We start from the raw sequence: 13,403 nt of genomic DNA on the forward strand, positions 1-13,403 counted from the left end.
GCCTGGGGTCACTATAGGCCAGGCCATGAAAAGATGGCAGATTTCCACCCGAAAGGGCATCAGTGAACCAGGTGGATTTAATAACATTGGACTTACACTAAAGTCCAGGTTTTAAATAAATCGCTCACTGTGGAGAAAGAAGGTATGTTGGGTGGCAATTCGGCCCTTTAGCTTGCTACCCAATTGAATGAGATCGTGACTAATCTAATTGTGGCCCTAACTCCACTTTCCTGCCCAAGTCCCATCACCCTCGATTCCCATGGCAATCAAAAATCTTGAATATATTCAATGTCCCAGCCTCCACTGCTTTCTGTGGAAGAGAATTCCGAGGATGAACCACCCTTTTGGAGAAGAAATTCCTCCTCATTACCATCTGAAATGGGAGACCTCTTAAACTAAGCTCCCCGGTTTCAATTCCCCCACAATAAGAAAGATCCTCTGAGCATCTATCCTGTCAAGCCACCTCAGAATCTTATCTGTTTTAATGAGATTACCTCTCATTATTCTAAACTCCAATAGATCCGACCTGCTCAACCTTTCCTCATAAGACAATTTTTTCATCCCCCAAATCAGCCTGATGGACCTTTTAATGAATCTAAGATGGGGGTTAGCTCTGCACAGAACTGTAGTTGGCGAAGGGAACTGTCAGTATTATATACATAGGTCAGTCATGAAGACAACAGCATGCAGCTAACCATAGTGAAATATCTATTAAAATGTTTCCATTAGGTAAGAAGTCATAAAAGACTTTGTTTCTAGTATCTTGCCGAAACAGTCATTATGCAATAAATCAGGTTTGACAATGAGTATTGACTAGCTGTTGTGTCTTGAGCAGCACAGCCAAGCCCAATCTTGTCCTCATCTAATCTCCGCCGTGCTATTCCAGAAAGGACCACTATATACAAATTAGGAGCAAGAACTCCTGTTATGTATCCCCTGCTAATCCCCCAGAGAGCTGGGCTAATTCTCCCAACTAATGTCGACTCACACAACATAGAATGGAAACTGGTTTGGGATATGGATAAACTCACTGAGCCACTGGGGAAGCTTCACTCCCAAAGTTTTAAAATATGTTGTGGAATACAGTTCTTAAAGAACCATAGAATGTCGGAATGATACAACACAGAAAGCCATTCAGCTCACCTGCGCTAAGTCTGTGGAAGAGCTATCAGATTGTCTCTTTCTCCATAGTCCGATATTCTTTTCCCATTCACATTTGAAAGTTACCATTGCGTTCCACCACCTTTACATGCAGTGTTTCAGAGCCTAACAACCTCACCACAGAACAAAAATGTTTCTCATGTCACCTCTGGTTCCCAATCCTTCATCTGAAGAAATCATGAACACCTCTGCCAAACCTTCTCTTAATCTTCCATTCTCAAAGGAGAATAGCGCGTCAGCCACTCTGTATAACTCAAGTTCTTCATCCCTGACACCATTCTACTAAATCTCTTCTGCAATCTCTAAGGCTTAATATTCTTCCTAAAATGTAGTGCCTAGATTTGAAAATAATTCTTCAGTTCCTGCTTTACCAGCATTTCATAAAGATTTAGCATAGCTTCCTTGCTTTTATACTCTATTCCTCGATTAATAAACTCAATGAAGTCATTTTTTCTAAAACAGCCTTCTCAATTTATCTATAAAATTCCTCTGTCTTTCCTGCCTTCCACAATATACAACCTTTATAACACCAGATTTCCATATCAGTGAAATATAATTTCCTGATGTCCTTCAATCTTTTTCTCCTACTCTCTTGAATCTTGGTGATATCATGCATTATGGAGCAGTATTTTCAATAATGGAACTGCTAATGGAAAGATGGCTGTCCATGATCAGCTCTAAAATATAGATGACACTCAAGAAATCTCATTCAATTTGTCCCTTAAATGGACAAATTCATTTCTGGTTCAACACATGACCTTCACGTGACAAACAATAAATAAAGGTAACTTCAGATGTTAGGTTATTGCAAATTAATATCAGTGCACAAATTTAAATTTGAATTAAGTTATTTGGAACATTCAGATTTAAAAGCAAATTGTTTCGACAAGACATTCCTGTTATAGTTCACTGCTTTGTACCCACATCAACGTTCAGTGATGATTAGTAATAAATTTAGAACATTATTAGCCACATCCTACATGTTACAAATGTGGATAAATGCCTAACTGGTGTACAATTTAGTCAATGATCATTTCATAACAAATAAACAAACTGTGCAAAGGCAGATAATTTTAATATTGATAGTAAATAATGCTTAATGCTGTGTGTACTAAAATATGCATTTGCATAACAAAATAGGAGCATTTGTCTGTTGCTGCACAATTCCTAGTCTGTAAATGCCCTTCGTTGAGTCATTGATAAATGTGTGCAGGGAACATGCTCGGACTGAAATTTCGGAGCAATTAAAATTATAGCTGAGTATGTAAGGCAGTAATGATCCAAAATAAAGGTAGGCACGTTTGAAAAAAATCATTAAATTTAATCAATATTGTCTCAAGTTAACTAATATTTTGTAGTGACTGAAATGCATCGAGAGGGGTGAAATGCAAAAATGTTTCTGAAGATATTCTGTACCTACTAATAAGAAAGGGTTCTGTACCTTAACAAAGTGAAAACTTATGCTTTTGAGAGTAACCAGTGTTTTTAATGAAAAAAAAAAATGTAGCTCTTACCTGGATATGTTGTTAAAGCTGAGGAAGAATCTTTGGAGACGAGGTAATGTGTCTGCATCTCTCTGTAAAGGAAAAATGAACAGGGAGTCGTCAGCAATAATGTGTTGAACATCCCAGCAGCCTTTGGATGGGTTCCTGCAGCTCCATTTACTGCAGTCTTTTCATTGGTTTTTGCTTGCAGTGAGCTGTGCTTCCTGCTTGTAACTAAGCATTGCAGGAGATGTACTAAAGCTGATGTATTTGCTGGGTAAAGTGTAGGGATGCAGCTCCTCTCTCACCGCATGGGCTCTGAGGAGGAGCAGACTGCTGCATCAGCATTTCAGACGCAGAAAAAACCGGAATAATCAGTGTGCAGGACCATCAATTGGCTTTTAAAGCTGCCACTCACAAACAGCCCTGTCTATTGAACTGCTGGCTATAATTTTGTTGTACCCCCGTAAAAAAAGCAGTGGCATATGTGTTTTCAGTTCTATATGCTATTTATTCATTCATGTCAGTGGAGCTTTATATTTTTTATATTTAGTTCAAAAGCAAAAGGTCTATATAACATAAGTAATACATATCAAAACCAAGTAACAAAACAATAAACAAAACATGTAAATAAATTCTGTGATGTTGAGAACACAAGATTTATTTTATAAATCAGGGCAACGTGGCGGCACAGTGGTTAGCACTGTTGCTTCACAGCGCCAGGGTCCTGGGTTCGATTCCCGGCTTGGGTCACTGTCTATGTGGAGTCTGCACGTTCTCCCCATGTCTATGTGGGTTTCCTCCGGGTGCTCCGGTTTCCTCCCACAAGTCCCGAAAGACGCGCTTGTTCGTTGAATTGAACATTCTGAATTCTCAGAATATAAGCCCACTTGTGACAATAATAAAGAATATTATATTATTCTAAGATCTTTGCTGAATTCTCCAGGAATGTTCCAGCGAGGCGAGGCTTGCATCCGTGACTTAATGGAGGCATACAAGATGATCAGGGGATTAGATAGGGTGGACAGTGAGAGCCTTTTTCCTCGGATGGTGATGTCTAGCACGAGGGGACATGGGTTAAATTGAGGGGAGATAGATATAGGACAGATGTCATAGGTAGCTTCTTTACTCAGAGTAGTAACGGCGTGGAATGCCCTGCCTGCAACAGTAGTGGACTCGCCAACACTAAGGAATTCAAATGGTCATTGGATAGACATATGGACGATTAGGGAATAGTGTAGATGGGCTTTAGAGTGGTTTCACAGGTCGGCGCAACATCGAGGGCCGAAGGGCCTGTACTGCGCTGTAATGTTCTATGTCTCCCTGATGGTGTCAGGAAGGTGCCCATCAATGTCCTGCTGCAAATTGCCAGTGATGCTGCATCACCAAAATACTAAAAGGGCAGAAATAACCAGAAGATTGATATAGTAACTGTGTTGTAAACATCAGCGCAGACCAAGACCTAGGTTACCTCAAATTTATAGCACAGGTCATTCACAGCAACTGATCTATGCCAGTATTTATACTCCACTGAAAGGCTAGTGAGGGACAAGCCAGGACAGTCCTCACAGGAGCATGGAATGGAGGCTCAGGTTGAGCATTTAGGCAGGGCTAGGCCTCACTACCCAAACAACCCTCCACTCTCTGCTGCTAACTTGCACCATGTCACAGGGAGAAATTCCACATGATGAATCTATGGATATTCAATATACGAGTTAGAACATCCAGAAAGAATGATCACAGTTCCACATCTTAATTACAAAGCTAACTGCAATTTTAGAAACAACCAGTTTCAAAAACATTCTGACCAACACACATTAGACTACGGGGTTATGAGCCAGCCACTTTAATCAAAGAAAGGTTCCCACAATTTCATGAAATCAATTAAGTTTTTTAAGTCATCTCCCAAAAACCTGGATCAGGAGTAAAGCCTCATTAACGCTCCCACTCCTCAGATAATACATAACAATAGTGTCAAGGCAGAAACTTCCTTGAAGAATTATGGCTAATTGATCACTACTTGGCTGAAGTGGTCAAGATTAATGTCAGGGTCACTTCAAAAGCAAGTGTCGCTACTACCCAGTGAGTGTCCCAAAAAGAGCAACAGTTGTTATACACACAAATTATTTAACAGCTGAACACAAGAGACACGACTGTGCTGCTTTCCCGAGTGACCCATGAGGCACTGGGTGTTTACTCGAGTGACCCATGAGGCACTGGGTGTTTACTCGAGTGACCCATGGGGCACTGGGTGTTTACTCGAGTGACCCATGAGGCACTGGGTGTTTACTCGAGTGACCCATGAGCCACTGTGCTGCTTCCCCGAGTGGCCCATGAGGCACTGGGTGTTTACTCGAGTGACCCATGAGCCACTGTGCTGCTTCCCCGAGTGGCCCATGAGGCACTGGGTGTTTACTCGAGTGACCCATGAGGCACTGGGTGTTTACTCGAGTGACCCACGAGGCACTAGGTGTTTACTCGAGTGACCCATGAGGCACTGGGTGTTTACTCGAGTGACCCATGAGCCACTGTGCTGCTTCCCCGAGTGGCCCATGAGGCACTGGGTGTTTACTCGAGTGACCCATGAGGCACTGGGTGTTTACTCGAGTGACCCATGAGCCACTGTTCTGCTTCCTCGAGTGACCCATGAGGCACTGGGTATTTACCCGAGTGGCCCATGAGGCACTGGGTGTTTACCCGAGTGGCCCATGAAGCACTGGGTGTTTACCCAAGTGACCCATGAGGCACTGGGTATTTACCCGAGTGGCCCATGAGGCACTGGGTGTTTACCGAGTGACCCATGAGGCACTGGGTGTTTACTCGAGTGACCCATGAGGCACTGGGTGTTTTCCCGAGTGGCCCATGAGGCACTGGGTGTTTACCCAAGTGGCCCATGAGGCACTGGGTGTTTACTCGAGTGACCCATGAGGCACTGGGTATTTACCCGAGTGGCCCATGAGGCACTGGGTATTTACCCGAGTGGCCCATGAGGCACTGGGTGTTTACCGAGTGACCCATGAGGCACTGGGTGTTTTCCCGAGTGGCCCATGAGGCACTGGGTGTTTTCCCGAGTGACCCATGAGGCACTGGGTATTTACCCGAGTGGCCCATGAGGCACTGGGTGTTTACTCGAGTGACCCATGAGGCACTGGGTATTTACCCGAGTGGCCCATGAGGCACTGGGTGTTTACCGAGTGACCCATGAGGCACTGGGTGTTTACTCGAGTGACCCATGAGGCACTGGGTGTTTTCCCGAGTGGCCCATGAGGCACTGGGTGTTTTCCCGAGTGGCCCATGAGGCACTGGGTATTTACCCGAGTGGCCCATGAGGCACTGGGTGTTTACCCGAGTGGCCCATGAGGCACTGGGTGTTTTCCCGAGTGGCCCATGAGGCACTGGGTGTTTTCCCGAGTGGCCCATGAGGCACTGGGTGTTTACCCAAGTGGCCCATGAGGCACTGGGTATTTACCCAAGTGGCCCATGAGGCACTGGGTGTTTACTCGAGTGGCCCATGAGGCAGTGTGTTATTCACCCGAGTGATCCATGAGGCAGTGTGTTATTCACCCGAGTGGTCCAACTAATGTTTAACTTCTCCATTTGCATAGCACATACAAGGAATATTGAAAGATTCTGCCTGGAGTTATTTTTTCTATCTTTTCTGACTGTTTTTCCTAACAATCTGGAATGCATACCATCACAGCTAATGATTTGTCTGCCTTGCATTTGCCTACTTTATTCAGAACCAATTTCTTTCTCACTGTTATCTTTACGCAGTTGTTCCATATTCTCAGCTAATACATTGGCAATTTCAGTTCCATCATCATTTGTGAAACCTGTCAAAAACATTCCAATTGTAAGACCAGACAATGAACTCATCTATAGAGTGTAATCGGTACTTGAAGAAGCATGTCAAAGATTTTAATTTAAGAAATGCTGACAGAAGTTAAAATCTAGGTCAAGAACATTCTCTGCAGGCAGCTCCAAGGCAGCCGTTTATCAATACGAGGATTGACTGGCAGACTGGTACAAAGAAATGTAGCTGCAGGGAGGAAGCAATGACCCTCTATCAAAATCATAAAACTATTGGTTATTTTCCAATAAATATCTAAGGTCCACACCCAATCCCACAGAGTACAATCAGTAAGGAATATGCAATTTGTAAAATTACTAGCCACAGCACCAGCGAGAAATAAATGCGTTCTACTCAATTCAAAAGTAAACAAAGGAACTCAATATGTTTCAGTTAAAACAAAAAATAAACAGAATTGGAGTCTGTTGTGTAAAATATTAAAACAGATCGAGGCCATTTGACTCAACTAATCTCTGCTCACGTTCTACTCCACATGAGTCTCCACCCATTCCATTTCCCTCATCTCAGCATTTCAACGTATCCTTCAAATTTCTGTGATGTACTCGTCTGGTTTCTTTTTAGGAACATAGAAGTAGGCCATTCAGCCCGTTGAATCTACACCAACATTCAATTAGATCGTAGCTCTTCATCTACCCCAGCTCCACTTTCCCGCACTATCCTCATATCGTTTGATGTCATAGGTATTCAGGAATTTATTGATTTCGGTCTTCAACGTCGAGTTTCCACAACCTTCTATGATAGAGAATTCTAAAGATTTCAAAGAAAGCATTTAAGCTTAATTCAACCATTTTCCATTTTTTAACTACTAGGGGATGAAGCCAGGCAAGTGAATGAGGTTTTGTGCCTTGCAGAGATTGAGCATTTTGGAAACAGTGACCATAACTCAGTAGAATTTAAGGTAGTTAAGGAAATGGACAAAGGTAGACCGGAAATTAAGGTTCTTAATTGGGGGAGGGCCAATTTTAACAAAATAAGACAGGATTTGTCCAAAGTTATCTGGGAGTAGCTACTTGTTGGAAAATCTACACCAGAACAGTGGGATTCATTCAAAAAGAAAACAGAGAACTACAGGGCCAATATGTTTCCATGATAGTGAAGAGTGGGAGCAACAAGGGAACCCTGGATGTCAAGCGACATCCAGAGTTGGATAAGGGGGGGAAAAAGGAGGCTTATGGCAGACACAGAGGGCTCAAAACAGCAGAAGAAATATAGAAAGTGTAAGGGGTTACTTAGGAAAGAAATTAGGAGAGCGATGGGGGGGCCTGAAAAAGGGCTGGCGGGTAAAATAAAGGAAATGCCAAAGGTGTTTTATAAGTATATCAAGGGCAAGAGGCTGACCAGGGTAAGAGTAAGGCCCATTAGGGCCCCACGTGGCAATTTGTGTGTGGCACCAGAAGGTATAAGTGAGGTTTTAAATGAGTACTTTGCATTTGTGTTCATTGAAAAGGATGATGTAGATATAAAACCAGCATTTACTTGAACAACTTAACATTGAGAGGGAAGAGGTATTAACAGTTTTAACAGGCCTAAAGTGGATAAATCCCCGGAGCCAGATGAGATGTCTCCCAGGTTGCTGTGCGAGGCAAGAGAGAAGATTGCATTGGCTCTGACAAAAATTTCAAATCTTCTCTGGCCACAGAAGAAGTGCCAGAGAACTGGAGAACAGCTAATACGGTGCCATTATTCAAGGAGGGAAGTTGGGATGAACCAGGAAATTACAGATCAGTGAGTCTAACATTCAGTGGTAGGGTAACAACTGGAAAAGATTCTGAGGGACAGAATTACTCTCCACTTGGAGAGGCAAGGGTTAATCAAGGATAGTCAGCATGGTGTTGTCAAAGAGACAAATTTGATTAAATTTTTTGGGGAGGTGACTAGGTGTGTAGATGAGGGTAATGCGGTTGATGTAGTCTACATGGACTTTCGTAAGGCCTTCAACAAGGTTCCACATGGGAGGCTGATGAAGAAGGTAAGAGCCCATGGGATCCAGGGCAATTTGGTAAACTGGATCCAAAATTGGTCAGTGGTAGGAGGCAGAGGGGTGGTGATTGAAGGTTGTTTTTGTGGCTGTGACCAGTGGTGTTCCACAGGGATTGGTGCTGGGTCCCTTGTTGTTTGTAGTGTGCATTAATAATCTGGATGTGAATGTGGGAGGTGTGGAGAGTAAGCTCGCAGATGACACAAAAATTGGTAGTGTGGTAAATAGTGAGGAGAAAGGCCGTAGATTACAGAATGATATAGACGGCTGGTTAGATGGGCGGAAGAATGGCAAATTGAATTTAACCATGAAACGTAAAGCATTTTGGAAGGACTAACAAGGTAAGGGAATATACAATGAATGGTTGGACCCTATGATGTACAGAAGATCAAGAGACCTTGGTGTGCATGTTCACAGATCTCTGAAGATAGCAGGGAAGGTTGATAAGGTTGTTAAGAAGGCCGATGGGATTTTTGCCTTTATTAACCGAAGCACTGAATACAAGAGCAGGGAGGTTATGCTGGAGCTGTATAAAACACTGGTTAGGCCCCAGCTGGAGTACTTGGTGCAGTTCTAGTCACCACACTATAGAAAAGAAGTGATTGCACTGGAGAGAGTGAAGAGGCGATTCACCAGGATATTGAATGGACTGGAGCGTTTCAGCTATCAAGGGAGGCTGATTAGGCTAGGGTTGTTTTCCCTGGAGAAGAGAAGGCTGAGGGGGACCTGATTGAGGTGTATAAAATTATGAGAGACATAGATAGGGTGGATATGAGGGTGTTTTGCCCCTTAGAGAAGGGCTCAATAACCAGGGGTCAGAGATTTAAGGTATTGGGCAGGAGGTTTAGAGGAGATGTGAGGATAAACTTTTTCAACCAGAGGGTGGTTGCAATCTGGAACTCACTGCCTGAAAAGGTGGCAGAGGTGGGAACCCTCACAACTTTTAATAAGTATTTAGATCAGCACCTGAAATGTCACTGCATAAAACGCTATGGACCAAGTGCTGGAAAATGGGATTCGAATAGGCTGGTGCTTCATGGTTAGCGCAGGTGCAATGGGTCAAAGGGCCTCTTTCCGTGCTGTAAAACTCTATGATTTCACTCTCTGAGGAAATAAATTTCTCCTTATTTTCCTATTGGGTTTCCTAGTAATTGTCTCATGTATTACGATAAAGGAGCTTATATTACGTATCAAAGCTTTTCATCTTAAGCTCATCAGGACATCGACGCAAAAACAGACAACAGTAAAGGAACAGAACTTATACTGCATAAGAGTGTGATGTTTGGTTGGAAAGTGGACTCTGATTAGTTGAAGTGTTGCCATGGAGACTGCAGCAGAGAACTGTTAACTATTGAGATTGCGGAGATTGACCAGTATTTTCTGTTTTTGTCATAGTTAAACTGCCAAGCTTCTGTTTCAAATTCAAATCAGGCAGGGATATTCTGATTTATCATGGCATTGCCACGGAGAATGAACCAGGGAATGGCAGGCGCCCAAGCTTTTGTTTGGTTGGGAAAGGCATAATGTGTGGACACACTCCTATTGGTAAAGGAGAGGGCCCTGTGTGTGAATCTAGCTTGTGTGAGTGAGCCACATTGCGAGCCTGACTGATAATACCAAAATTAATCACCTCACATTTCTCCACACTGAACTTCATCTGCCACCTAATGCCCACTTAACCAACTTGTCTCTGTCCTTCTGCAGTTCTACATTGTGTTCCTCACAGTTTACAATGCTTCCAAGTTTTGTACCATCCGCAAACTTTGAAATTGTCCCCTGCACACCAAATTCAGGTCATTAATATATAAGAGGAAGAGCAAGGGTTCCAATACTGACTGCGGAGAACCCCACTACAACCCTTCCTCCAACCGAGAAATACCCATCCACCATTACTCTCTGCTTCCGATCCATAGAATCCCTACAGTGCAGGAGGCCATTCAGCCCATTGTGTTTGCACCAAACCTTGGAAAGAGCACCCTACCTAGACCCACTACCATATGCTATCCCCTCAACCCCAACTAACCTGAACATCTTTGGACACAAAGGGGCAATTTATTATGGCCAATCCACCTGACCTGCACATCTTTGGATCGTGGGAGGAAACCGGAGGAAACCCACGCAGACATGGCAAGAACGTGCAAACACCATAGAGAGAGTCACGCAAGGCTGAAATTGAACCAGGGTCCCTTGTACTGTGAGGAAGAAGTGCTAACCACTGTGCCACCATGCTTCCTTGACTCAGCCAACTTTTTATCCATGTTGCTACTGTTCCTTTTATTCCAGGACCTATAACTTTGCTCACAGATCTGCTGTGAGGCATTGTATAGAATGCCTTTTGGAAGTCCACGTACACCACATCAGTAGCATTACCTTCATCAACCCTCTCTGTCACATCTTTAAAAATTTCCAGCAAGTTAAACATATTAATGATTTAGATGAGGAGACAAAATGTAATATCTCCAGATTTGCAGATGACACCAAGTTGGGTGGGGCGGTGAGCTGTGAGGAGGATGCAGAGATCCTTCAGTGCGATTTGGACAGGTCGAGTGAGTGGGCAGGTGGTGGTGTAGTGGTATTGTCACTGGACTAGTAATCCAGAGACCCAGGGTAATGCTCTGGGGAGCTGGATTCGAATCCCACCAGGGCAGATGGTGGAATTTTAATTCAATAAGGTCTGGAGTTAAAAGTCTAATGATGATCATGAAACCATTGTCATAAAAAAAACATTTGGTTCACGAATTTCCTTTAGGGAAGGAAATCTGTCATACTTCCCTGGTCTGGCCCACATCTGACTCCAGACCCACAGCAATGTAATTGACTCTTAAATGCCCTCAGGAATGGACAAATGGCCCAGCCCAGCCAGCGATGCCCACACCTCATGGACGAATGAAAGAAAAATGCAGTATAAATTGGATAAATGTGAGATTATCTGCCTTGGTAGCAAAAACGAGAAGTCAGAATATTATTTGAATGTCCATAAATTAGGAGAGGGGAATGCGCAACAAGACCTGGGTGTCGTCGTACACCAGTCGCTGAAGGTAAGCATGCAGGTACAGCAGGCTGTAAAGAAGGCAAATAGTATGCTAGCCTTTTTTGCAAGAGAATTTGAGAAGAGGAGCAGAGATGTCTTGCTGCAATTATACAGGGCCTTGGTGAGGCCACACCCGGAATATTGTGTGCGGTTTTGGTCTCCTTATCTGAGGGAGGGTGTTCTTGCTCTCGAGGGAGTGCAGCGAAGGTTTACCAGACTGATGCCTGGGATAGCAGAACTGATGTATGAGAAGAGATCGAATTGCTTATGAATCTATTCACTGGGGGCAGCACGGTGGCGCAGGGTTAGCACTGCTGCCTCACGGCGACAAGATCCCATGTTCGATCCCGGCTCTGGGTCACTGTCCGTGTGGAGTTTGCACATTCTCCCGTGTCTGTGTGGATTTCTCCCCCACAACCCAAAGACGTGCAGTTTAGGTGGATTGGCCATGATAAATTGCCCCTTAAATTGGAAAAATGATTTGGGTACTCTAAATTTATTTTTAAAATAAATAAGAAATGATTCTATTCACTGGAGTTCAGAAGAATGAGGGGAAATCTCATTGTGGGCAGCATGGTAGCTCAGTGGTTAGCACTGTTGCTTCACAGCGCCAGGGTCCCTGGTTCGATTCCCGGCTTGGGTGACTGTCTGTGCAGAGTCTGCACATTTTCCCCGTGTCTGCATGGGTTTCCTCCGGGTGTTCCGGTTTCCTCCAAGTCCCGAAAGACGGGCTTGTTAGGTGAATTGGACATTCTGAATTCTCCCTCTGTGTACCCGAACAGGCGTCGGAATGTGGCAACGAGGGGATTTTCACAATAACTTCATATAAGTGTTAATGTAAACCTACTTATGACAATAAAGATTATTAGATTATTATTACAGTCTGAGAATACAGGGTAGGCCATTTAGGATTTGGATTTATTGTCACGTATACCGAGGTACAGTGAAAAATATTGATCCAAAGAGATCGTTACATACATGAAAAACATAGGACATACGACAGATACACAATGTAAATACATTGACATCGGGTGAAGCATACGGAGTGTAGTACTACTCAGTAGAGAAGGTACGTGGAGAGATCCGTTCAGTCCATTGGAGGGTCATTGAGTAGTCTGGTCACAGCAGGGAAGAAGTAGCTTTTGAATCTGTCAGTGCTTGTTCTCATTTTGTGTATCTCCTGCCCGATGGATGAGGTTGGAAGAGAGAATAACCTGGGTGGTAGGACAGAGATTAGGAGAAATCTCTTCACCCAGAGAGTCGTGAGCCGGTGGAATTCATTACCACAGAAAGTAGTTGAGGCCAAAACATTGTATGTTTTCAAGAAGAGGTTAGATATAGCACTTGGGACAAGGGGATCAAAGGATATGGGGGGGAAGTGGGATTAGGCTATTGAGTTGGATGATCAGCCATGATCATAATGAATAGCGGAGCAGGCTCCCAGGGCCTCCACCTGCTCCTATTTTCTATGGTTTTCCCTTAATATCAGAAAAATGATTGGTTCCAAAGAATGTCAACCAGTAAACAAACATTGCAAGTATATTTTATTCGAAACAGATATGAGTGGACAGAAAAGAGGTGGGCCTCTGTAGTAGGACTATAAGGAACACCTAGAAGGAAAATGAAGTTGATTCTGTGGGAGGTAGAAAGTGACACAATGAACACCACTAAAATGAAAAAACAGAATCCGTATTATGAGATTTCCACTGACCATCAGATCAGCAGGAGGAGGAAAACAGTTTGCTTTATAGAGACATAGGTAGGAGATGAGAGTAATTGAATGGGAATATTTCAATCGACCAAGTACATTTTGTGAAAATGCAAATGTAATCCATGACTGCTTCATGTTGAAGTGTTTTAGAAAACCCGAGAGTAATT

At 43.5% G+C, this 13,403-nt stretch overlaps 1 protein-coding gene across 4 annotated transcripts in view; it reads right to left on the reverse strand.

Annotated features, from left to right (window-relative positions):
* LOC140404293 (leucine-rich repeat-containing protein 49-like) overlaps positions 1–13,403 on the reverse strand; it is a 216,432-nt gene that overhangs the window by 139,791 nt on the left and 63,238 nt on the right. For all 4 annotated transcript variants that reach the window (XM_072492615.1, XM_072492614.1, XM_072492616.1 and 1 more), the window contains exon 9: positions 2,676–2,737. In XM_072492615.1, the coding sequence (XP_072348716.1) occupies positions 2,676–2,737 (62 nt within the window). The remainder of the gene's footprint in view (positions 1–2,675; positions 2,738–13,403) is intronic.

Source organism: Scyliorhinus torazame, chromosome 30, assembly GCF_047496885.1.
Source record: "Scyliorhinus torazame isolate Kashiwa2021f chromosome 30, sScyTor2.1, whole genome shotgun sequence".
Lineage (NCBI taxonomy): Eukaryota > Metazoa > Chordata > Chondrichthyes > Carcharhiniformes > Scyliorhinidae > Scyliorhinus > Scyliorhinus torazame.